The sequence below is a fragment of the Sturnira hondurensis genome, unplaced genomic scaffold (assembly GCF_014824575.4).
Source record: "Sturnira hondurensis isolate 20B ecotype Veracruz unplaced genomic scaffold, ASM1482457v3 Scaffold0018728, whole genome shotgun sequence".
Taxonomy (NCBI): Eukaryota; Metazoa; Chordata; class Mammalia; order Chiroptera; family Phyllostomidae; genus Sturnira; species Sturnira hondurensis.
In genome coordinates this window covers 20,576,652-20,599,637 of record NW_028091359.1, presented here as the reverse complement: position 1 = coordinate 20,599,637, position 22,986 = coordinate 20,576,652, and the positions used below count along the sequence as shown (strand labels likewise).

Here is a 22,986-nt window from a genome sequence, read left to right as displayed (position 1 = left end):
AATAAACGTAAGAATGCATATATTCTTGCAAATTAGTGTTTTGGGTTTCTTCGGATAAATTCCCAGGAATGGAACAGCTGGGTCATAAGGCAGTTCCAGTTTTAATTTTTTGAAGTATCTCCATACTGCTTTCCACAGTGGCTGCACCAGTCTGCATTCCCACCAACAGTACATGAGCAGTTCTCTTTCTCCACATCCTCACAGTTCTTATTGTTTATTGATTTATTGATGACAGCCATCCTGGCTTTCCCTGGGCACAAGGGAGAGTCAGCCCCATGGTAACCGCACAGCCCAGCCTCCCTCTCATCACGGCCAGATGGACATGTGCTGCTTTCCACCGTTCAGGCCATTCGGCTGCCATCATGTTGCTTCCACTGGCTTAGGGACATTACAGCTCATGCAGAGGTCCTTACAAATTCCCCCAGCAGGCCTCACAGGACAGCCCCCCAAAACTGTCTTTAGTGAACACCAAAGTATCTCTCACAAAAGAAGCTGTCTTCCAAAACAGGAGGCCTGGGACATCGTTACTGCCTCAAAAGGGGGGCACCTATGTCATTACCCAGGATGCTCTGTGTTCATACCTGGTAAGTCTGAAAATGAATCATCCCTATTAAATCACGTAAAGACATAAGTAAGTACCCCATGTGATTTGACCCCCAAACTTTGGGACTTAATAAATCAATGGTGCAGATCATGATGCTCTTAATTGAAAACCTTATTACTTATGTTGGAAATCATCATTTTAATCTGTGTTTTTTCTTGAATGTGCCTGTACTGTTGCTTCCAATGCAGATGAATCACACCTCCATGCTAGTGAAATCCCTCATTGAGAGCTCAGCACACATTACAAAAGAGGGGGCTGTGAGGTTGTAAGAGCTGGGCAGTGGGGTAAAGTATTGGAGAGGGTCATCTAGAGAGCATGACCTGGAAAGGTCATGCCATCTAGAGAGCTGATCCTGGAGCTGGAGCTGGCCAATCAGAAGCTCCAGCCCCTCCCTTGTCCTTGGACAGGGCATTTGCCTGCCCTCCCCACACTAGAAGCTACCCCAAGGACCCAGTCTTGAGACCGTACTGTGTGGTTGAGCCCATCTGGGCTGAATGCATTACTAAATCCAGGTAAGGCCTTTAGAGTAACTTAAGATTCTGGTAGGTGGGTGTGGAGAGCTACTCACCTTGTAAATAGATCCTCTTGCTTTATTAAAACTGCCACCTACCAATCTGGAGAGGTTTGTTCTGTCTTCTTCATTCTTTCCTTGGCCTCCATATACTGGGAACCAATTTCAGGTTTCACCCAGTGAACTCCCGAGCTTACTGACCAACAGGGCTTAAGAAGAGGGTGCTGGCCCCTAGGTGTTGCCGGCTGTCATGCACTGAAGGAGCTGGACACTGAAGAAGCCGCAGGAATCCGGAGCTGCATGAGCTGCCTGTTCCCCTGGAGGCAGGCCTGAGGCCCAGGCATGCACCTGTGCTGCAAGAGTTTTTGGAGCAAGGCCAGAATCAGAAAACAAACTTCTTCTACTGCAATGTCTCTCTTGCACCCTCTACTGGCAAAGCTTAACATGGTGCCAGCTGACAACAGAAACATTTAAAGGACCAGATCCATTCCCCAGTCTGGCAATGAAGGGAAAACTCAGTGAGGAGACCAGCTCAGCTGGTGGTCTTCAGGGCAAGAATAAAGCTAAACAAAAAGTTATCACAAATTCTTAAGGAAAAGACCAGCCACCCAAAAGAAAGGAAAGAAATACAGAGAAAAGCAGAGAACAGAGGCGAGATAGGCAAGAGGCCTGAGGACCTTTGAAGCCTTTCCAGGAGCTCAGCTGCCTCCCTGCACTTTGATTCTGGAATACTCTCCTGTCTCTTTTTAATAAATACATCCTTTTTTTGTCAGCTCAAGCTGGCTTGAAGTCTGAAACAATCCACCCTAATCAACACAAGTTAAATAAGCTACCCTAATAATACAAGTTAAAAATGTCACCCTAATCAATACAAGCAGGCCATAAGTCACTGAATTAAAATCTTAGATAATTTTATCATTGTGGAGGCCTCATATTAGCTTCCAATTGTTTGTATCTGCTGGAATTTTAACCTTTCTAGTTTTTGGAAACTTTCTTCCTTAGTAGAAAATTCTACAACTAAAAAAGTTAAAATCCTCTTCCATTATACTCACTACTGCACTCTAGTGGTGTAGCTGTATTGCATCTGGGCCTTGTCCTTTTTCCCCTGGACTTGCCCTCAGATTACTCACTACTGCTAAGCTCTTGCAAAACCTACCAACCGATATGTTAGAGCGAGGCTATAAAGACTTCCTTGTTAGTCTTATGTTTAAATTTTCTAATGTAATGTCTTGCAGGGGATTAGTCAAATTCATCTGATCTGCCCTGGCTGGTGTAGCTCAGTGGATTGAGTGCGGGCCTGTGAAGCAAATGGTCGCTGGTTTGATTCCCAGTCAGGGCACATGCCTGGGTTGCAGGCCAGGTTCCCAGTGGGGGACCCATGAGAGGCAGCCACACATTGATGTTTCTCTCCCACCCTTTCTCCTTCCTGTCCCCTCGCTCTAAAAATAAATAAATAAAATATTTTTAAAAATTCATCTGATCTAATAATTTGAGCAAATTTTCTACCCCCTTCCCCGTAAACACATTTCCATAATACAGCCTTGCTGTGTCCGCCTAGTCCTTCATTTGTGTGTTTTCACGTGGAGCCATCTATGCTGCAGCGTTTTCATGAGACCTCTTCTATGGGCTGTTTCATGTTATTATTCCACTTGATGGAGTCAGTTCATCAACCACATTCTTTAACTGCTGCAGTCACCAGATAGTTTTGCCTTTAATGTCATTAGCAGCAGAGAACGCTTCATCCTGGGGGTCCTCCTCCGCTCCTCCCAGCGGCTCCGCTTTGTTCCTGGGCCGCAGGGAGGTTTCTGCAGTCTCATCATCGAGTCCTCTTTCACATGATCATTTGTTTTGATTTGAAGAAAGAAGCTCCAGCTGTATTTCAAGTTTTCATCTTAATTTCATTTCGAGTCTCTCAGTGTCTGATTTTCCTTTTCACCAGACTCCTTCCATCGCATGCAGGACACTCACCTTGTCGCCCGGTGTTTCTGAGAATGCTTTTGCGGTTCACACAGCCATAATCCATTCTCATCTTAAGCTGTTCCTTACAGGCTCTGTGTCTGGTGTATATTTCTCTATTCTCTTCTCTCTAGCGATTCCCTTTCATTTTCCTGAAAGATCTTGTATCTTGCTGGGAGAGACATTGCTCTCATATGTGTGATACTGATGATGACAATCCCTTAGGTGGTGGACCGGCATCTTTCGACCCCGCCCCCTCACTTTCCCCACCACTCTCTCACTAGGACCCCAGCCGACTGTGATAGGAGCGAGACTGACAGAGACTGCAGACCAGTGACCCTGGTGTTTCCAGCGGGCATTATCTCTGCCTGAATAAATAGAGACCGCAGGTCCCCTTCCAGGAGTCACTGCCCTTAGTGTCATAACTATGTCTCAGAGTTCCTCTCTGGAGCACAACCTTGGCTCCCATAAGCAGTGTCCACCGTGGGAACCCCATGAAATGTGTGAGGGCAGGTGTGTGAACGGGCCGCAGCAGTGACCCACCAAATTCACATTTCAAATTCAGGGGACCAGCAGAGTCCCAGGAGCCAGCCAGGGCACCCCACCAGGCTTGCAGAGGGCCACCATTTCATCAGAACCAGGAATAAAACCAAAACCCCCACCTCATTCGCGAGGCAGTAGACAAGGAGGACTGATTCCAAGAAGGAGGGAGGGCATTTGACACGTTTCTCTACTCCTACAAGGTCGTGGGTTCTCCAAACACATCCCCAAGAGGCCATGGTATGGTGATCGTCTTAACACCGCCAAGACCACGGGTGGCTGCTCAGGTCTAGAGAAAGGAGGAGGTAGACGCGGGGTGGAGAGAAAAAATGCTGGGACATTGCACGGAGCAGCAGACGTAGCTCCCCGTGGGGCTGTGGGGGAGGGGGGATAGGGAATGTCCTGAGAGTTGAGCGGATGGATACCAAGGAGGTAGTAAGGCTTGAAGTTTACACCTTTATCCAAAGGCTGAAAGGTAGATTTCTTAGAGCAGGAGGCAAGGAAGAGGAGAAACGGGTCCCATCTCGTCTTCTCTCTCCATGAGAGAGCCCCGTCTCTCCATGGCAGGGGACTTGTGACAAGACAGCAGCATCTGAATGCCCGCCAAGCACAAGGAACCAAGGGAAGGTTGGTAAGAGACAGAGAGGCAAAGAGAACCAAGAGAAAGGAGGCCTCAGCCTCCCCCTGCACTACCGAGGGCCCCTCTGACATTGAGAAGAAATTCCGAACAGCCAAAATCGGGGCAATTCAAGACGACCATGAGAAGGTGCCTCTCAGGTCTCCAACTGCAGGGACCTGCAATGGCCTCAGTTGCTACCCTTAGAAATCAGTCACAGTTTGCACCCAAGCCAGGTTTCCGGTGGGCTGCTCTCTTCCAGGGGCTGGGTGTGGCAGACAGCAATTTTAGGCTCATTTCTGCGATATGCAGGACTTCTCTGGTGAGCAACTTTGGCAAGGGGACCCTCCAGCAGCCCTGTAGGATTTTTCTTACCACTGGACTGCTATCAAAGGGAAATCCACCCACCGAGGTCCTCCCAACTCGCCTCCACCGGGGCAGACGGCATCCCAGTCTGGTAGCCCGCCCGCCTTCTACAGCTCCGTCCCCATGTCCTCTCACAGGTCTTGTCTCCAATAAATTCCTTATTCCCGCCTTGTCACCTGCTTCTCAGAGCACCCCACTAACTCCTTCAGGGGCCGTCTCAAAATGAGAAGCCTCTTCTGCCTCCCTCTTCCCCACCCCAGCACCGGGGTAGAAGTGCAGAGGAGGAGGAGGGACTTGGGCTTGTACCTGCACCAGGTGAGTCCAGCAGGCAAGGAAGACTCCATTGAACACTGTTGTGCCAGGAGAGAGAGACTGGCCTCAACTCCAAACACAACAGGGACAAGTGGGGACAAGCCACCAGGCAAGGTGAGGAATTCTAGTAATTGGAAAATCACTAGAGGAACTGGGTTAGGTATCAAGGGTGGGGGAAGAGCAACTTGATTGGGTATCAAAGGTGATAAGTGGGGAAGATTCTTGATAAACCAGTTTTAATAGGATACTTTGCTGAAACTTGGCTGGGCAAACGGAGGACAGGCCAAAGATGACACCTCGTTGAAAAGAGGGCTCAGAGATTAGGTCAAGGAGGGGGTCCTCCCCACACACAAGGCACTGGGCCCAGCAGGCTAACCTGCCCCAGGGTGCGGTGGGCAGTGCTAGAATTGAATGTAAATTGAAGGTAAAACAAAGGGGACTGAGTCTGCACAGAAATGACACTGTCTTAGTAACTGATGGCTACTGCGAAGTTAGAGAACTGGACTGCCATCGCATTATTACTGGCAGCTACCCAGATGGCAAAGAAGGGTTGGTTGGAGCACAGCTGGTAGCCCCACTGGACACAGCAGGCTCATGGGGAATGAAACAGAGGGGAAAACAGCAGGGCCCAGGCCACTGCCCGGGAAAGCCTGTCCCATGTGGCAGGCAGAATAATGGCCCCGAGCTGTCTGCTGACTGCTGCGAGCTGCTGGACACTGAGGGTGGGGGAACAGGTTACTGGAGTTTGAAGGCGCCCCTAGCTTGACAGAGTGCCCCATCTAGTGGAGGACATCTGAACGCAGACCCAGGCTGAAAGGTGAGCCTGCTGAGAATCTGAAGGTTTAGAGGGACTGGAACTGGCCCAGCTGACAGTCACCCAGACACATTCCCACGCGGATAGGAAACATCTGACCTCCACAAAGGCTCCCCAGAGTCAGGGACCCCCTGGCTTCTGGGAAGAAGGCTTGAACCCAGGAAGCGGACAACCCCTGAGGTGCAGACAGGCACAGGTGGGTGTTTGTGTAAAAGACGCAGCTTCACTTGCAGCCATGAGGACTCAACAGAGGGGATCTAAACCTCAGGAGACAGGAAGCCTGACACCATGGGCTCAGGTGCAGTGCCGACGGCATGGGTGTGAGGAGGGCGGCCGGGACCCCAGAGATCTGGCTCCAGCACTGCGGCTCCAAGCTGCGCAGGGAAACTGGAGGGCTGGGATGCACTCTCCCTGGTCCATCCCTGTGCACCGGGGGCCCCACAGTCCAAACCGCACCTTCATGCTGAGGTCAGCATGTCCATGTGACCCTACATCCAATTTAGATTCCAAACTGAAGCTTGATTTTGATTCTTTAAATGAAAGAGACAATAACACATGCTTTAATAGGTTGCTTGGATGACTGAGATAATACAATCAGTTCTGTGGAAATACTAGTTTTGAAAATGGTAAGTTGGTCCAATGCAGTTGATACATTAGAAGAAAATATGAGTAGAACATAAATTGCACGTTTGAGGTTGCAGCTCTCCCATGAGAAATACCAAGTGAACGCAGAAAACCGCACCCCACTGAATCGAGCTGCGTAGGCACACAGGAAACCTACACGTCCACACCCCGAACCTCCACCAGCTTCTGCGGCACATGTGTGAGGAGCCACACGGCCGCATGTGGGGCAGCTACTGGCCTCCGAGGCGGGAACCTCTCATTCTGCTTCTTAGCAGCTCGCCCGTGGCAGCCCTTCCACACCCGTGTCCACAGTCAAACTTCGGGGCTATTTCAAAAAATGCCATATTTATTGTGGCATTTATGTATTTCTCAGTCACTCAACACATGTGAAACTGCTACCATTTTCACTGAGTAGTGAATGAATTTTTACTTTTATGTGTCACTGTTACATGTTATGTCCCTAGCCCCATTCTTCCCCTTTGTACAGTTTTGCATAGCATTGTGACTTCTTAGGGGCTAGAATGTCAGGTCACAGCAGAACTGACTAAACATGTAAAACACTTAAGCTCCTGGTAAGCATTCAATAAGTGTTGGCTGCTTATTGTTATCATAACAATTATTATTGAATCTCTGGCACTTGAATAGCACCAATTTTCTTTCAAAGCTTTTTCCTGATTATAAATTCACTTTGAGCCTCATGCTTTACTTGTGGATTATTTTCCCAATTATACATAAAAGAAAATGCAAATACAAGAAGTTAAGTAATTTGCCCAAGACCACCCAATCAAGTCTCAGCAAATAAAGGCCTATTTCTTGCCTTCAGATTTCTTAAAGGAAAAATAAATACACGTATTACTTCTAAACTTTGTAAAGTTTGCACATCCAAACATTGGAAAGCAAAGTGTATATATGTAAGTGTGGCCACCCAGGAGTTAAAGAAGATAGGAGGGAGGGCATTTAATCATGAAAGAATCCTTGAAGAAGCAAACTGGGAATCTAGAAAGAAAGCAGGCAAAAAGGAGATCCCAGGCTGAAGACATTCAGTAAACAGCAGGGACCTCAAACTCAGAGCATTTACAGGGCTGAGCAGAATACAGGAAAGAGTGAGGCGCTCCAGGTGTCAGGTGTCAGGTGTCGGCAGTGGACCGGTGGCACTATGGCACGCGCTGGTCCCAGTGAGTGCCACTCTGAAGGAGTGGACCCAGCATCGGATTTTTAACAGAAGCAGAAAATTCAGATTTTCTGTGAAGTGTCTAGGTTTTCAAAAAAACTTTTAATTGTGGTCATTTTTTTTAACATCAGCAAGTAGTTGGAAATTTTTCAACCACTTTTTGGTTACCAAATCGAAAGGCCCGTGGGCTGCCTGCCAGTACTCAATCTCTGTGAACTAAAAGGTTCAGGAGAGGGGCCCCAGGCAAGGAAGTCCAAACACTAATGGACACAAAATATGGTATTTATTGTCAATTTCTGCAAAGACACATTTAAGCAACAAAATATACATTTCTCATCCTTTTAGAATCTGTTTTATACATTAACAAATACAATGTGCTACCATAGCAATAAATTAAATGTACACTATTTACATGACATAGGCAGTCAGGGTCTACGAATCCCTCCCCGCGAAGAGGAAAGGAAGGAAAGTCATCACCACGTGATCAGCAACTCCAAGCTACAGCTCTAAGGTTCGGTCACAACGAGGGATCTCAGGGATCTCTGCACGCTGCCACGTCAGCATTCCCCGGGCTGGAGTGTGGAAGGGGAACCCCGTGACAGGGGAGAGTGGGCACACATGCTAAGGAGCAGGAATGGGGGACGGACCCTTCCCAGCAGAAACATCACAGAATCAAAGACAACAACATTTAAATTCCAGTTATCCAGCCACGCACCCTCTCCCCAGGGCAGGTAAGGCACAGAACAGAGCCACTGCCCCAGCAGCTTTGCTCTAGGCAGGGCTCCCCTGTCCCTGGCCCGAGAAGGGGTTCTCTCCTTCCCACCAAAGGGGCACATGGCCCAGCTAAAAGGAGGGAAACATGGGCGGGGGGTAGAGCAAGGAGCTAGTGGTAAAACAGATATCAGAGTTTGTAGAAGAATGCCCCACCCGGCCCCCAGCCAGGGACAACCTAAGCGAACTCCACTGCCTCCCACCCCTGGCCTTCGAGAAAGGGGTAGCCACAGGCTGGGGGAGGAGCTGAGCGGTCCTGAGTACAGCTGCATGGCCAGGTCCCTGCCAGCCACCCGCAGCCCTACGCTCTGCTGGAACCCTGCCCACTGCCCCCACGACAGACCAGCCTCTGCTGACTCCCAGTGGAAGGAAGAAGGTAGTGTTTGCGTTGGCACCTTGAATAGTCAGGATAAGAAATTGAAACAGGCTCTCGTCCCGCCTCGCCACTCGAGTCTGTATTTCTACTACCACCTTTGTTTAAGGACCAGAGAGAATCAAAGACTTCTCATTTATACTTTTCTTAACTAAAAAGGGGGAAACTAAGGGCTGGATAACTGCGTCTATGCCCTGGCCTCCACCCCTTTACACACCAGAGTTGAACAGTCGACGTGACCCAGGAACAAGCCACCGAAACCGCTTTCCCGCCTCGCTTTCTTTGCCCAAGCTGCATCCAAACTCAGGGGCTGTCACTGAAAAACCCAGTATCCCTCCCGATGAAAGGAACAGAGTTGGGGCCCCACCAGCACCCCTGACTGTGGACACGTCCCAGCCAGGACCCCAGGAAATGCAGCCCTTATTGAACCAACCGTGTAGGTGATGCCAAAGAAAGGGCCCTGGGCCGTGTGTTCTAATCCCAGCTTTGCCACTGGCTGCTTATGCGACCTCAGGCAAGTTCTTTTTCCCTGCACTGGAGCTGAGGTTCTCATCTGGAAGGTGATGTGGTTGGATCAGACGCTACAAGGGGCCCAGAAGGCATGGACATCAAGATGATACTGACGAGGGATATTTTTCAAGAAACACCATTTTCCATTCATGACAGAAACCTACCCAGACTCTTCCTGCATCACCTGAGCAGAGGTGTGGGGTGCCCCAAGGAGCCTGAAAAGCATGGTTTCATCCATGAATCAGGCAGTTCCCAGAGCCATGTCTGGAGATCACATGCAGGATGCCTCAAATGCCAGTGTGAGCACCGTTGGGATGAGCTTGGCCACGAGGACCAAGAGGCTTCAGCAAATCTCCGAGCCCCAAAACTGGGCACAGCAATGAAAGGACAGACAGCTGGGGCCCAGGCAAAAGCAAGTGGAGAAGGCAGTGTCCAGGTCCAGAGTGGGGAGCAGAGCCTGCTGGGTCCAGGTTTTCCTCTTCCCCCTCAGCCCTGGGACCTCAGGGGGGCTGGACATGTACATTCTGGAAGCCATAGGATGAACTTTTTAGGGAGGGTCAGGTCAAGCAGGACACAGAAGGAGAGACAGTTTAGATCCTTCCCAGAGCCCCCCCATTAGCAAACAGAGGGTAGACGCCCCCTCTTAGGTCTGTGAAGTTCAGGGAAGACCTGCACCTCTTGGCTTCCCTGGTCACACCCAGCTAATCCTGGCCACTGAGCCACTGGCAGAGGCAGGTGTGAAGCCCTCCCAGCAGATGGGAGCTGCAGTGGGCACAGGGTGTGAAGCAGGCTATGAGGTTCCCAAGTAGGGCGGAGCGGGGGGGCACCTGGAAACCCCAGAAGACCCCTAGACTATGACACAACACAGCACAACCACAGACCAGCTGTATGTACCAGCTATCCGGAGAAGCAAGCCAGAACCCTGGAACTGTTTTTAAAGAAATGCAGTTTGACCTTCCAAGTTCCTTCAGAAACTCAGCCAGCAGAATGCTGCCACATCCGCGGGCCTCGCTCCAGCAGTGGGTGCTGCCACGGTGATTTGTCATAAAATCTAAACAGACATTTGTTGACCTTCTAACTAGAATAAATTCTACTGGACTAGTACTTTAAGTAAACACATTCCCCAAATAAAGGGAGGGGAGAGGTCCACCAGCCTGCAGACCGGACCCCACCAAGTCCACGGGAGCAGGGCAGCAGAGGATTGAGGTTCTGCCCTAATTGAAAAAGCAATGGGGAAATGGCCACATCGGTCAAAAACAAGGGTAACGTTTGTATGCCTTGACTGTAGGAATAAGCCCAGATCCAAATAGAGCATTTGGTTGGAAACCCGTAACACCTGTCCATTAAAGCAGGAGCCCAGCCAGCGTGCAGCCCTGTGTCCCAGAGGCCCCACATGCACTCGAAATTGCAGCACCTCCAAGGGTCTGCTCTTCAGACTCTGTTTTTACCTGGAGGACAGCAGGCCTTAAACCCCGCCAGGGCAGGTCTGCAGAAACCACTTGCAGACTCAGGTAGGTGGTGAGAGGCGGAGAGGGGCTGCCTCACCCCAGGGGAGGTGGCTCTCTCTGGCTGAGGGGACAGGCAGCAGGTGGTGTCTGAACTGCACCCAGCTGGGGCCCAGGGTGCAGGAATGCCTCCAATGTGACAGCTGTCCATAGGCCCACAGGTGGTCGTAGGTCATAGGTCGGTGGGGAAGGGGCAGAGGGCAGGGGATCCCACCCTGACAAAGCCAAAGGGCATAGTTGCTGGAAAGAGCCCCGCAGGCAGCACTGAATTCCCCACAGGAAATACAGACAGAGGTTGCTCCTTCCTGTCACCTAAGTCCTACACCCACAGTCAGCCTGACCACACCTGCCGAGTCATCCCCACCTCACCTCTCCTGCCCCACATAAGAGCTGGGCTGGGGTAATTCTCCATGAACCTCCACAGACAGCAGTGACCTGGGTCCCGACCTCGCCCTCATGCATGAGGTCCTCCTCAGCCAAGGCCCAGGCGCTCACTGGCTCTCTACCTGGATTCCTTCTCTGTCCTGGCTGCCCACCCCTTCGTGGGAAAAACACGCACTCACATGGGAGCGACTTACACAGGGCTTCTCCCCCAGCAGCCACCATCAGGAGCCCTCTCGAAATCAGCCAAAAGGAAGGGTGTGGCGCCCACTCCCACACGCCTGGCCGTGCACTGGCAGCAGGGACAGAGGCAGCCCTGGGCCTGTGGCGGCAGGAGGGGGAGAAGTTCCTGGCAGAGAAGCAAGCAGATACTGGGGGCTCCAGAGGTGTAAGAGCAACAGAGCCCATTTCCATCAGGACTTCCCTGAGGGGCTACAAATGGGCTCCTGGAAGTGCTCCCTCCACCAGCAAGAATACATTCACTGTGCCTGCTGCACCCAGGGCACAGCCCTGCTGGGGGTCTGCACTCCCCACCTCCCTGCGCTCTCTGCCTCTCCGAGTCCCCAGTACCCAGGTCCCCCCTTACCCAACTCTTGCCTCTGCAGGCAAAAGCAAGACAACAAATGCCCAGACACATGGTGGTCAGGAGCAGGGGAGACTGGAGGAATGAGGCTTTGTCCAGAGAAGGGGAGGTGCTGGCAGGGTGTCCTGGCAAAGGGGTGGGCTGCTGTGGCAGGGTCGGGACACTGGGACAGACAGCTGCTCTGGTGGGCAGGCAGGACAACAGGCCTGTGACGGTCATAGTAGTGAATGGCACCCCCGAACTGCTAGGACAGGAGCCTTCTCCGAGACAGAATCGGGGATTCCCTGGAGGAGATGAGAAGGAGGGATATGATAAACAGGGACGAAGGAAGGAAGGGAGAACGCGAGTACCCATGGCTGTAGCCCACTGGACATGCCAGGCCAGGGGGGTGCCAGCCTGTGACGGCTGAGACATTGGGCATAACACGAATCTGGTGAACCAGGAATCTGAACTGGGAGTTAGAGGGAGCACCAGCATTCCCTTTTCCTTTCTGTTTTTTCTCCCAGATCAGATTCAGACACAATGGGCCCAGCGCTGTCCCTCCCCCCGGCTCTGCGACTCACACACCTGCAGCCCCACTGCAGGGTGGGGATTCGAAAGGGCCTCGACTAACTTCACTAGTACAAGTTCAGGCCTAGAGGCGCGCTGGACCCAGGCCCTTATCCGCTGAAAACAACACGCTCCCTGCGCTGTGGCTGGGAGCAGAGGTCCTCCCTCGGGTCGCCTGCATAACATTGACAGCACTGAGGCATCTCTGGACACTCAGGCAGGGCCTCATCCTGGCTGTGGGCAATGATCACGAGGGAAAGGCTGTGGGGAGCAGAAGGCAAGTGGGCAAACTGAGGACTCTCTGCTCCAGGAAAGGAAAGCAGGCTCTGGGCTATTGGCCCTCAACCGGGCTCCTGTGGGGCAGGGAGACCACCTCAGTGGGTCTGGCCCAAATTACCAAACAGCCCTTCCCATCCATACCTGAGGCCACTTGCCTTCTTTCCTACCCTGGGCCCCACCATAAAGGCTTGGGCAGAGGTGCCAGGCCACTCTCAGGTTACCAGGCCACATGGCCACAGCAGGACAAACACATGACCTACCTTTGATAGACAAAGAACTCCTCTTCCTCATTAGTGACCCTGTTTCAAGAGAAATCCATCCAAGAGTTTTATAAAACTAGACAATATCATCCCTACCAACTACAACCTCGGTGCACTCAGGTCTCAAGTCCCCCGTGAGCTCAGGAAGGGCCCAGGGGCCCCGGAACCAACAGTCCACAACTCACACCTATGTGTGTCCAGGGGTGCGGCTCTAACATAGGACATGTGGCAGAGGGGACTGGTGACCCCCAAGCTGATGCCTGCACCGCGTGGAACTGATGGCGTCACGCCCAGATGGGACTAAAGCTTTCCTCAACCACCCCCCTGTGATGTGCCCCTGGGAAGGAAGGCCACCCCTTGGAGGAGGCTGGCAGGTGGGCTGCGGGAGGCCCCCCCCACGCCCACGCCCCTCTATCTATCCTCACCGCACTGGAGCTCCCGTGGCTGAGCTTGTCAAAGCGGAATTTCAGGTTTGACCTCGGGGAATTTCTGCTTTTGGCATCTAGAACAAAGAAGAATGCCCATTGGGGGGGTAATAGGGGGAAAATTGGGACAACTATAATAGCATAAACAATAAAGTATTTTTTAAATAAAAATAAAAATTTTGGTGCACTTACAACAATTTTATACACTGCATTACTGAACATGTTATTGTCATGAAATTACATCAATTAAAGTGGTTCTTCCTCTTTCGAAAAAAACAAAGAATGCCCACAAAGAGGGGGCGGGGCTGCAGCAGGTCACAGGCTGTCCCGAGGGAACTGGGCAGGAGAGGGGCCTCCTCCCTCCACAAGACACTCTAGCTGACTCACACCAGGTTACAGGGGCCAACTCTTAAATTGTTTAGAAATTTTTTTGAGTTGATTGTTACACACAGTCATTTTTTAATTGCATAAGCTTCTAATTAAATGATATTCATCAAAGGTAATAAATAACTGATGATTCAAAAGTCATCACTCCTTACTGTTTCACTACAGTTCACTATTGCCTGTTCTTTAAGGTTATTTACATCCATTGCTACTGGGTAGTTCCTCCCAACTCCACGTTACACTGGCTGCTTGAGATCAGTGAGAGCTACTCATCACTTTGATTTATTCTGCTATATAGCCTTCAGAAACTAACATAGAAAATACTAGTAATAGAGACTAAATTTAAAATGTGTTGTGTCAGCCCTGGCTGGTGTAGCTCAGTGGATTGAGTGCGGGCCTGCGACTCAGATGATCTCGGTTCTATTCTCAGTCAGGGCACATGCCTGGGTTGCAGGCCAGTTCCCTGCAGGTCAACTCCCAGCCGGGGATGCACGAAAGGCAACCATACATTGATGTTTCTCTCCCTCTCTCCTTCCCTTCCCCTCTAAAGATAAATAAATAAAATCTTTTTTAAAAAAATAAAAATAAAATGTGTTGTGTCTTAGGCATTGTGACTGGCACAAAAACTTAGCAAATATTCTTCCAGTATTTGAAAACTATTGTCTAATTCTGCAAAGAAGTTGCTCACGTCGCTGACAAAAACTACACCAATCACCGTTCACGTCAGGACTACGCTCGTTCTTCACTTGCACCCTTGAGGTGGCTATGGATATAAAGTTGGGCAAATGATTAATAAAAGTGTTTTTGTGAGTATCAATTGGCTATATGGGATTTATAGCAAAGAACAGTGTATATTTTGTCATTATTTATAAATTGTGTGCTTTGGACCCTTCACATCAATAAAATTTACAGTTAGCCTACACAGATGTTTCTGGGGGGAGGACGAACAGTGGCGGGAGAGCCAGATGTGAAACACTTGCCAGCACAGCACGGGGCGGGCGGGGGTGGACACCTGGCCCAAGCAGAGAGCCAACAGCTCAGCACACTGCACCTGGAGGCCACCGCCCTACTCCCGGTGCTTCAATCAAGGGGTCCTACCAGCACCATGCGCACCTCTCGGTGTGACCCGCCAACCCCCTCTCAGGGCCCCAGGAGCCCAGGCATGAAATGCCCAACGGTCAGGGCATCTGAGATTTTGGAAGAATTTCAGGCCCTTCCAGGCCACCTCCTTCCCCTTATCCCTGTCTCTCCTCAGATGCAGCCAAACAGCCTAAAACAGGTTTCCAGATCTCTGCAGGGCCAGAGTGAGCCCGCAGGTACCCAGCACGAACTCCTTGGGGCCAAGGGTGAAAGGCGACCCCTCAGGGTTACATACTATATGGGGGGAGGAATGTGAGGTGCAGTAAACATCAGGCAGGGGTTACTGAGCCTGTTCCACGTCCCTTCTGCCCTGGGTGGCCTTCAGTAAGTCACAGGTACTCTCTAAACTTCCCTTTACCCAAGGCCTTGGTTATTTTTATATTCATTTAATACCAAGTAGGCCCTGGCTGGTATGGCTCAGTGGTTTGAGAGCCAGCCTGCTAAATGAAAGGTCACAGGATCGATTCCCAGTCAGGGCACATGCCTGGGTTGCAGGCCAGGCCCCCAGTTGGGGCATGTGAGAATCAGATGCTCCTTCTCTTTCTCCCTCCTTTCCTCTCTCTAAAAATAAATAAATAAAATCTTTTTAAAAAATGCCAAGTAGGAGGCAAGCTTGGTTACATATCCTTTCCCTCATTCCTTCAATAGTTAAGGCTTACGTTCTTATACCAGAGAATCTGCGTGACTGCCCCACTTCACAGGTGAGGACAGGAGGCTCAGACAAGTGGGCCGTCAGTCATGCAGCCAGGATGACAGCCCAGCTCCACGGCTGCCCGGCCACACAGGGGGCCCACACAGGCCCCTTCTGCACCTCCATCATTCAGACCAGTGTCCTCACCTCAGCCTGCTGACCTCTTGGGCCAGATAGCTCTTCGCTGTGGGGTGTACCCCGTACACTGTATGACACTGAGCAGCACCCCCGCCCTCTGCCTATGAGGGGTCAGCAGCGCCCTTCCTGTCATCATGATCCCTGAAAAGACATTTTGTCCAGACACTGCCGGATGCGCCCTGGGGAGCAAGGCCACTCCCTGCTGAGACCTGATTACACCATTGTCTGTCCCTGTTATTTCATGAACACGTAGGTTGACAGCTGCAAGTTCTTACAGGTGTGAGCTCATTCCATCTTCACACAACCGTGAGGTAGAAACTATTTCCCCTCCTCCATTTTTTTGCTTAGGGAAACAGGCACAGAAAGGCTGAGTGAGTTGACCAACGTCACACTGCTAGCAGGCAGCAGACCCAGGACGGGGACCCAGGCTCCGGAGCCCTGTGCCTGCCCCCACACTGAGCTGCCCTCCCCCAGGGCAGGCCCAAGGCTCTGATTTCTGAGCACCCACAGCACCCAGTGGTGCCTACCATGCACGCCCACCGGGAGACCCCCCCCCAGGTGCCAAGCCTTCACCCTTTCCCCAGGGCTGGCTCCTCCTACTCTGCCCAACTGCAGGGATCACGGAGCCCCAAAAGGCCCAGACTCCTTGCTCTCCCTGAACCCCCACTACTAGAAGCCCGGAAGTCTTTACCTCCTTGGCATCTTGAATCCATGTGCTCCTGCCATTGCTCCAGCACTCAGCAGATCCACGGCCCATCCCCCTCACCACTCAGTGTAAGCCTTGCTGATCTCTCTCCCTGCACCTGCGTCCACCAAGCCTATCTACTGAGCCAGCTGCAGCCACCAAAGTGGTCTTTCTCTACTCCACATGGTATTTCTCTACTTAAGAAACTTCAAAGACTTAAAGTCTTCTCAGTGGCTTCCACTGCCTGCAGGATAAGGTCCAAATCCCCACCAGGGGCTCTGTGGCAGCCCCCATCTTGTCTCCTAACCATATCTCCTCTCTTCTGTCCCCTGTCATCTTGGTGAACTCCAGCCACACTGACCCATGAGTGATTCCAGATCACAGACTCAGTCTCACCAGGACTTTCCATGTGCTGTTTCCTCCACCTGCAACACTCCCTACCTCACACCTGTGCATTCTGAGGACCACCACTGTCACAGAGGAGCCCCGAGTCGGTGATGAGGTGGAGTGAGAGGTCAGTGGAAAGAACCTCAGCTTTCGACTCCCACAATTCCAGCTCCTCCAGCAAATCGCTGAGCTCTCTGAGCTTCAGCCTCCCCGTATGTGAGGAGAGGGCAGCACACGGGCTCTCCAGGCTGGTGCAGGGAGCTGGCAGGGCTCTGGGCCGCACCCCAGGGATCGGGGCAGAAACTGGCCAGTTCAACATGCCTGGGGCTCATGCCCCACAAACGGGTCGGGCACAGTCCTCCCGTCCCGGCCACGTGGTGCCACTGTCAGATGCCACCAACCTGTAGGACTCCGGCTCATGATGATGGGAGTGGTGGCTGTCCCCAGGCTGGGACTCTCGCTGCTGGGGGACGGGCTGTAGACAAACACCTCCTGCTTGAAGGGTGAGGTGGTGGACGGCTGGCTGCTCTGGGGAGAGAGGCCGGGTGAGTGAGGCAGTGACCCAGGGCTGCCCCTGCCCCCTCCTCCCTGCCCCTAACTCCCTGCTGGGACATGCTCTTCCCTGCTGCTGCCTCCAACCCTGGTTCCCCTCTGCCCACCGGGAAGTGCCCTGACCCACACCCATGGAGCACTGACCCCTCTCCTCTCCGGCCAAGAACCCCATGGCAGGGATACCACTCAGCCTGGCCTCTGACCCTCTGCTGCTGCTCCTGTGTCACTCCAGCAAGATGCCCTGCACCACTGCTCCCAGAGGGTGGAGAGGCCACGCATGCGTGCAGGCCACCGCTTGTTTCTACACTTCCCCTTTATCCCCAGAGAATGGCCGGGGGCTCTGTCCACAGGAGCTATTGTAGGCACAGAGCCAGTGTGGGGGGGCGGGGGCAGAGGGCACTCCCCACCCCCAGGGCTGGACAGGGCCCCACCTACCCCGCTGTCACACTCCTCCAAGGCCTCGCCCTCCCCTGCTGTGCTGCTGAAGCTGCTGGTACTGGAGGAAGAGCGGGAGATGTTGGCCCGGCCGTTCTCCTTCAACTTTATGAAGGGCCTGCGGGGGACAGGAAGGAAGCCCTGGTCACAGGCCAGGACTTCGGGCAAGGCTGGCCTCCCACAGACTGAGCTTGCCCACACATGGCCCCCCACAGCCCTGCCTGTTGGCTTTGATGTTCCAAGGAGCTCCCAGAGCGAGAGATGCGTGGAGCAGAGACACCGCAGAGCTCCAAGGGGCTGAAACCAGCTGCCCTCCCCAACCCTCACTCTTACTTCTCCTTATTGGGGCAGATTTCTGGAGAGCTGGGATTAGACGAGGTCTCAGACTTTATCTCCTGAGAAGAGTGCCCGCCATCCAGAGCCTTGGGGTTGTTGGATGCACTGTCACTGAGGAAATGAGGATGAAGAGGAGTGAGGTCAGGGGGCCGGTTCCCAACCCCCACCTCACCCCCAGGCCCGAGACAGAGCCCCCTCTCAGTACCATGGGGGTACCTGTGGGGGGTCACAGCACTCCCTGACAGAGAGCATGGACACCAGGATCTCCATTCCCACCCAAGACCCCCTCAAAGATTGAGGGGGGACAGACAATGGGGTTTTCTGCTCTGCAAGGGCTACAGCAGGCTGCTGGGGGAGAATCACAAACTACCAGGCAGGAGTCCTGGCCTAAGGCCACCAGAAGCCCACCCCACACCCAGGCAGGGCACCCAGCTGGCAGAGCTCTAGGTCAAGGGCAGGTCACAGAGGGAATGGAGTGGGGTCTGGGACATCCACCACCACAGTCAGGAACCAACCCAGTGCATTTGCACCCCTCGGGGTGCGGTGCGGGCAGGACCACAGCCTACCCACACCACGAGCTCCCTAGACAGTCGGGCTGAGGCTGCCCTCAGGGCTGGGAAGGGCATCTGGGTAAATGGGCTACTCACAGCCCGGCACCCAAGGGTTTCCTCCTCCTCCAGTTTAAGGGCGACCGCGTACCACTGCCCACTACTTGCTCTGTGCCCTCTGTTGGGGACAAGGCGGCCCTGTACTTAAAGTACTTTTAGTCTTATAACAGATTCATGGCAATATAATCCACGTACAATTCACTCATTTAACAGCATCCCTTTCAATGATTTTTTAGTATATTCACAACCACGACCGCCATCTCATTTTAGGACGTTTCTATCCTCCCAAAAGAAATTCTAGACACACTCACAACCCCACCCCCGGCCCCCACCACCACTAGTCTGCTTTCTATTTCTATGGATTTGCCTCTTCTGGACGTTTCGTACAACGGAATCACACGACATGGTGTCTTCTCAGTGGCTTCTTTCACTGAGCTTAGTGTTCAAAAGTTTGTCCACATTGCAGCATGTATCAATCAATACTTTGTTCCTTTTTATCGTAAGATAATATCCCATTTGGGGGTATACCGCATTTTATTTATCCATTCACTGAGTGACGGGCACTGGGCTCGTTCCCACTTTTGGCTATGACCAACAATGCTGCTACAGACACCCGCGTGCTGGTGCTAGTGTGTTCTGCCCCTTGGTGTACACGGAGCACCGGAACCACTAGGTCTTACGGTAGCTGCATAAGGAGGACCATTGGATCCGAGGGTCTGCCAGACTGGTTCCCAAAGCAGCTGCACTGGTGTTCATCCCCACCAGCAATGCACAAGGGCACCAATTTCTCGACATCCTTGCCAACACATGGATTTGTCTTTTTGATTATAACCATCCTAGAGGCATGAAGCACCTCAATGTACTTCTAATGAGATCACTCGTGAACTACTCATTGTCAACCCAAGCAAGGGCTTGGGCCACCGGGCCAGACTTCTCTGCACAACTGATACTGCTGACCCTCCCTCCTGGAGTGGCCCCTCCCTAGTTTCTGAGACGTGCCCCCCCCACCCCAGGCTCTCCTCCTCCTCTCCCACATTCCTTCCCTGCCAGTCTCTTTCACTGGCTCTCTCTCTCCTTCCTCCACTTGCCCTTAAGTGCTGGTGTCCCCAGGCCTTCTCCACACACCCCTGGGTAATCATATTCACTGACCCATCTCGACCGCCACCACCACACCAGTGACTCCCACCTCTCCTTCTCCAGTCATGGCCTCCTCCCAAGCTCAAGACAGTGATTCTGACCACTGAGAGTTCTGGATTTCTCCATGGAGTGGGCCATGAGGACTCACTCACATGTATAGGTTCCCGACAGAGCCCTCCGTCCCCCTCCACAAACCTGCCCCTCACCCTGCACGCCCAAGCTCGGGACTGGTGCCTGCTCCGGGGCTGCAGGCAGACAACTTGGACGCTGGCAGTCAACCTAAATGCCTGCCTTCGGCACAAGGCTACAAGCTTCTGGAACTCCAATCCAAGCAGGGAGCCCACCTCAGGCACAGGCACTCACCGAATGCTGCTGGCTGACACAAACAGCAAAAGGGCTCACCGAAGAAAGGATCAGAAAGGCAATTAGCAAGAATGGAATAAGTATGATACAAGAGTTGCTAAAAGAAAGAAAAAAGAAGATGAAGAAAGGAGGAGGAGGAGGAAGGAAGAAGAAGAACATTCTGGAAGCCCAAAGGAAGGTTCCATTAACTCTGCCTGGCAGAATCAGGGAAGGCTTCCATAAAAAGGCCATTTGAGTAAGCTTTGAAAAGGGAAGCAAACACTCTAAGCGACATTTCCAACTTGGGTGAAATGTGACGAGAACAACTGTGACTGAGGGGTTGCCACCGTGGGTGAGCTGGGTGAGTGACAGCGGGCGTGCAGGACCCGGCGAGGGGACCAGGTTGGAAGGACGCCATCTCCCAAAGCTGTGCCTAGCCCTCCCGAGGGACCTGACCAAACCCACACTGGGCAGTTACCATCGAGTCCGGCTGTCCCCTTGGCCTTCAGAGCCTGTGTGCAGACGGGGGAAGAGGCCTGACCGCCGCTTGATGGGGCTCCGCGATTGGTTCTTTGCAGTTGCCGCTGCCACTGGAGGCTGCCAATGAAACTGCCAAAATGAATGCTCACTCCCCAAACCCAGACCTCCTGCCCTGCATCCCTCTTTCTGGTCTACAAATGGCCCCTGCACCCTGCCCACCGCTGGTCTGGAGAGACCCCAGGAAACAGACAGGAAGTGTGGGGCCAGGGAACAGCAGCTGAAACCCAAAGCTCACGCCACTTACAGCCCATTTTCCTGTGTTCTTAACCCAACACTGATGGCCCCAGGTAACAATCCACTAACGACCAGAATTCTTAGAGTAACTCGGGGTCAGGGCCACCCTAAGAGAACCTCACATATTAAGAAGGACAGGTTGATTCATGGGGGTCACAGACTGGGAAAAGCTGAGAGAGCCTGGGGAGTTACCTAGCTCTACCAATGAGGAAGCTGTGGAGTGGAAGGGCAGGGAATTTGGTCACGGTCATAGAGCAAATCACTGGCAGGACAAGCATAAGGACCCAGGGCCCCTGACTCTCTAGCCACTGCTTGCAAATAAATGGGTCTGAGCCGGGTGTAACAATAACAAGACAGAACACGAATGGCAGGGCCAGGTCCACACACACTGGCAGCAAAAGGGCCTGCCAAGAACATGGCTCTGCTTCTGCCCCGAGCAGGGGCTGGAGGTAGGAACTGAGCAGGGGGAAGGCAGAGCCTGTGGCTCTTCTTTAGGCCCTGCCAGGCCTCTAACCCAGGCCCCAGTTTTTGCCATTTGCATGCTGTGCAACCTTGGATGAGGGGAGAACGTTTCCAGGCCTCAGTGTCATCCACAGGTTGAAGATCATTGCCCTGACCACTCACCTGACAGACCTTCTGGGAAGAACAAGGTCATAGCTATGAAAATACTATTTGGCACATGAAATGAATTACACAAGGCCATTTATAATAGGAATTGTTGGTATTGTGGTGGGTATGTTCTGTGATTACAGAAAAGAAAAAGAAAGGCCGAAGGTGCACCCATCCAAACCCTAACGTGCACCACTCCTGCTGCAAGCTGACCAGGCCCAAACCCCCAGACCCGCCAGGCTCTCTTTTCCTGAAACTGTACACACAGCGATTTAGAGGGAAGACTTGGGATCTGGGCGACCTGCAACCAAATCCCAGTTCTTCAGCCTAGCCGGGCAACCTCTAGCAAGTCACCTAACCCCTCTGGGCCTCCTCTCGCTCAAACATGAACTGGGGAGCGCAGCTGTTCCTGCCTCATGCAGTTGGGACAGGGGTCCACGAATTACTCACAGTTCAGTGCCTGCACACAGCAAGCAGGGGCAGCCTTGCTCCCCTGCTAATAACAAATAACTCCTGCCCTTGATAATAACAAACAACAGACGCCTCTCTCATAGTCACCGACACAAGCTCCGGGTGGAGAAACGCACCCCAGGACCACTTTGCCAGGCTGCCCAGGACGGGGAGGCCCAGGTGCCACCTGGAGGAGGCTCTGATTTCAGAGGGGGCCGCCCCCCCCCGCCCCTCCACCTCGGTTTCCCTCCATCATCACACTCACCTGCTCTAGTCATCTGGCCAAGCCTGGCAAACACACCCCTCCCTGACCACGACCTGGGGAACCCCGGGGCGTGCAGGCACTCACCGAGAAGGTGGTCTTGGTGACCTCCGTGCTGTTGTGGGAGATGCCCCCGCTGAGGCTGCCGGGGAGACCCCCGCCATGCGGCTTCTTCTGGCTGCTCACCATAGTCTCCATGGAGTGGCTGCGCACACGGATGGCCCTCTGTGGGGAAGGCAGGGGGCGGGGCCTGAGAGCGGGAGCTAGACCCCTCCAAACGCCCCGCCCTCTCAGGGGGCTCGGCAGACACAGCCCTGGGCATGGGCGCACTGTGCACACACACCCACGCACACTCTTTCCCTCAGGGGCCTCCACTCTAATCCCTGGAATCTGCAGAGGATTTTCACCTGCTCTGGGCAGGGGTGGCTCTCTGCAGGCGAAGGTGAAGGGGGACACTAGCCAGGGGAGTCTGAGCAGTCAGTGCCCCAGGTCCCCTGCAAGGAGGACAAAGGTTATTACATGGAGGAAAGTGGCTGGAACAGCTCACCAACCAGCATGACCTGGTCTAGCTCTCTAAGCTGCAGCTCCCTTGCTGCAAATCGGAAATGATGAGGCCCAAGCAGCATCATGCAGCCACATTCTTCACCCCAACTCGACTCTTGTCTCCAGGAAACCAGGCATCCTGTATGGGGCTAAGGGCACTGTCAACATGAGCCTGCCACCTGGTTCAGCTGCTGACACAGGTCAGGCGCACTCAGACAACAGGCTGAAGCCCTCAGAGGGCCCAGAGCTGCTCAGGGCATGCGAGCCCTGTGCCCACCTAGAGCCACCAAAGAGCATAGGGCACAAAGTGGAGTGTCCCAGAAAGGACAACCAGGACAGCCAGGGGCTTGTCCCTGTGCATGC

The 22,986-nt window shown here is 52.9% G+C and overlaps 1 protein-coding gene across 7 annotated transcripts in view; it reads right to left on the bottom strand.

The window, feature by feature from the left end:
* Nucleotides 1-7,778: 7,778 nt before the first annotated feature.
* RAP1GAP2 (RAP1 GTPase activating protein 2) overlaps nucleotides 7,779-22,986 on the bottom strand; it is a 223,428-nt gene continuing 208,220 nt past the window's right edge. For all 7 annotated transcript variants that reach the window (XM_037069725.1, XM_037069722.1, XM_037069721.1 and 4 more), the window contains 8 exons: nucleotides 22,168-22,305; nucleotides 20,464-20,582; nucleotides 17,896-18,009; nucleotides 17,563-17,680; nucleotides 16,977-17,103; nucleotides 13,151-13,227; nucleotides 12,726-12,764; nucleotides 7,779-11,921 (listed from right to left, as the gene is read on the bottom strand). In XM_037069725.1, the coding sequence (XP_036925620.1) occupies nucleotides 12,756-12,764; nucleotides 13,151-13,227; nucleotides 16,977-17,103; nucleotides 17,563-17,680; nucleotides 17,896-18,009; nucleotides 20,464-20,582; nucleotides 22,168-22,305 (702 nt within the window). In that variant the 3' untranslated portion in view covers nucleotides 7,779-11,921; nucleotides 12,726-12,755. The remainder of the gene's footprint in view (nucleotides 11,922-12,725; nucleotides 12,765-13,150; nucleotides 13,228-16,976; nucleotides 17,104-17,562; nucleotides 17,681-17,895; nucleotides 18,010-20,463; nucleotides 20,583-22,167; nucleotides 22,306-22,986) is intronic.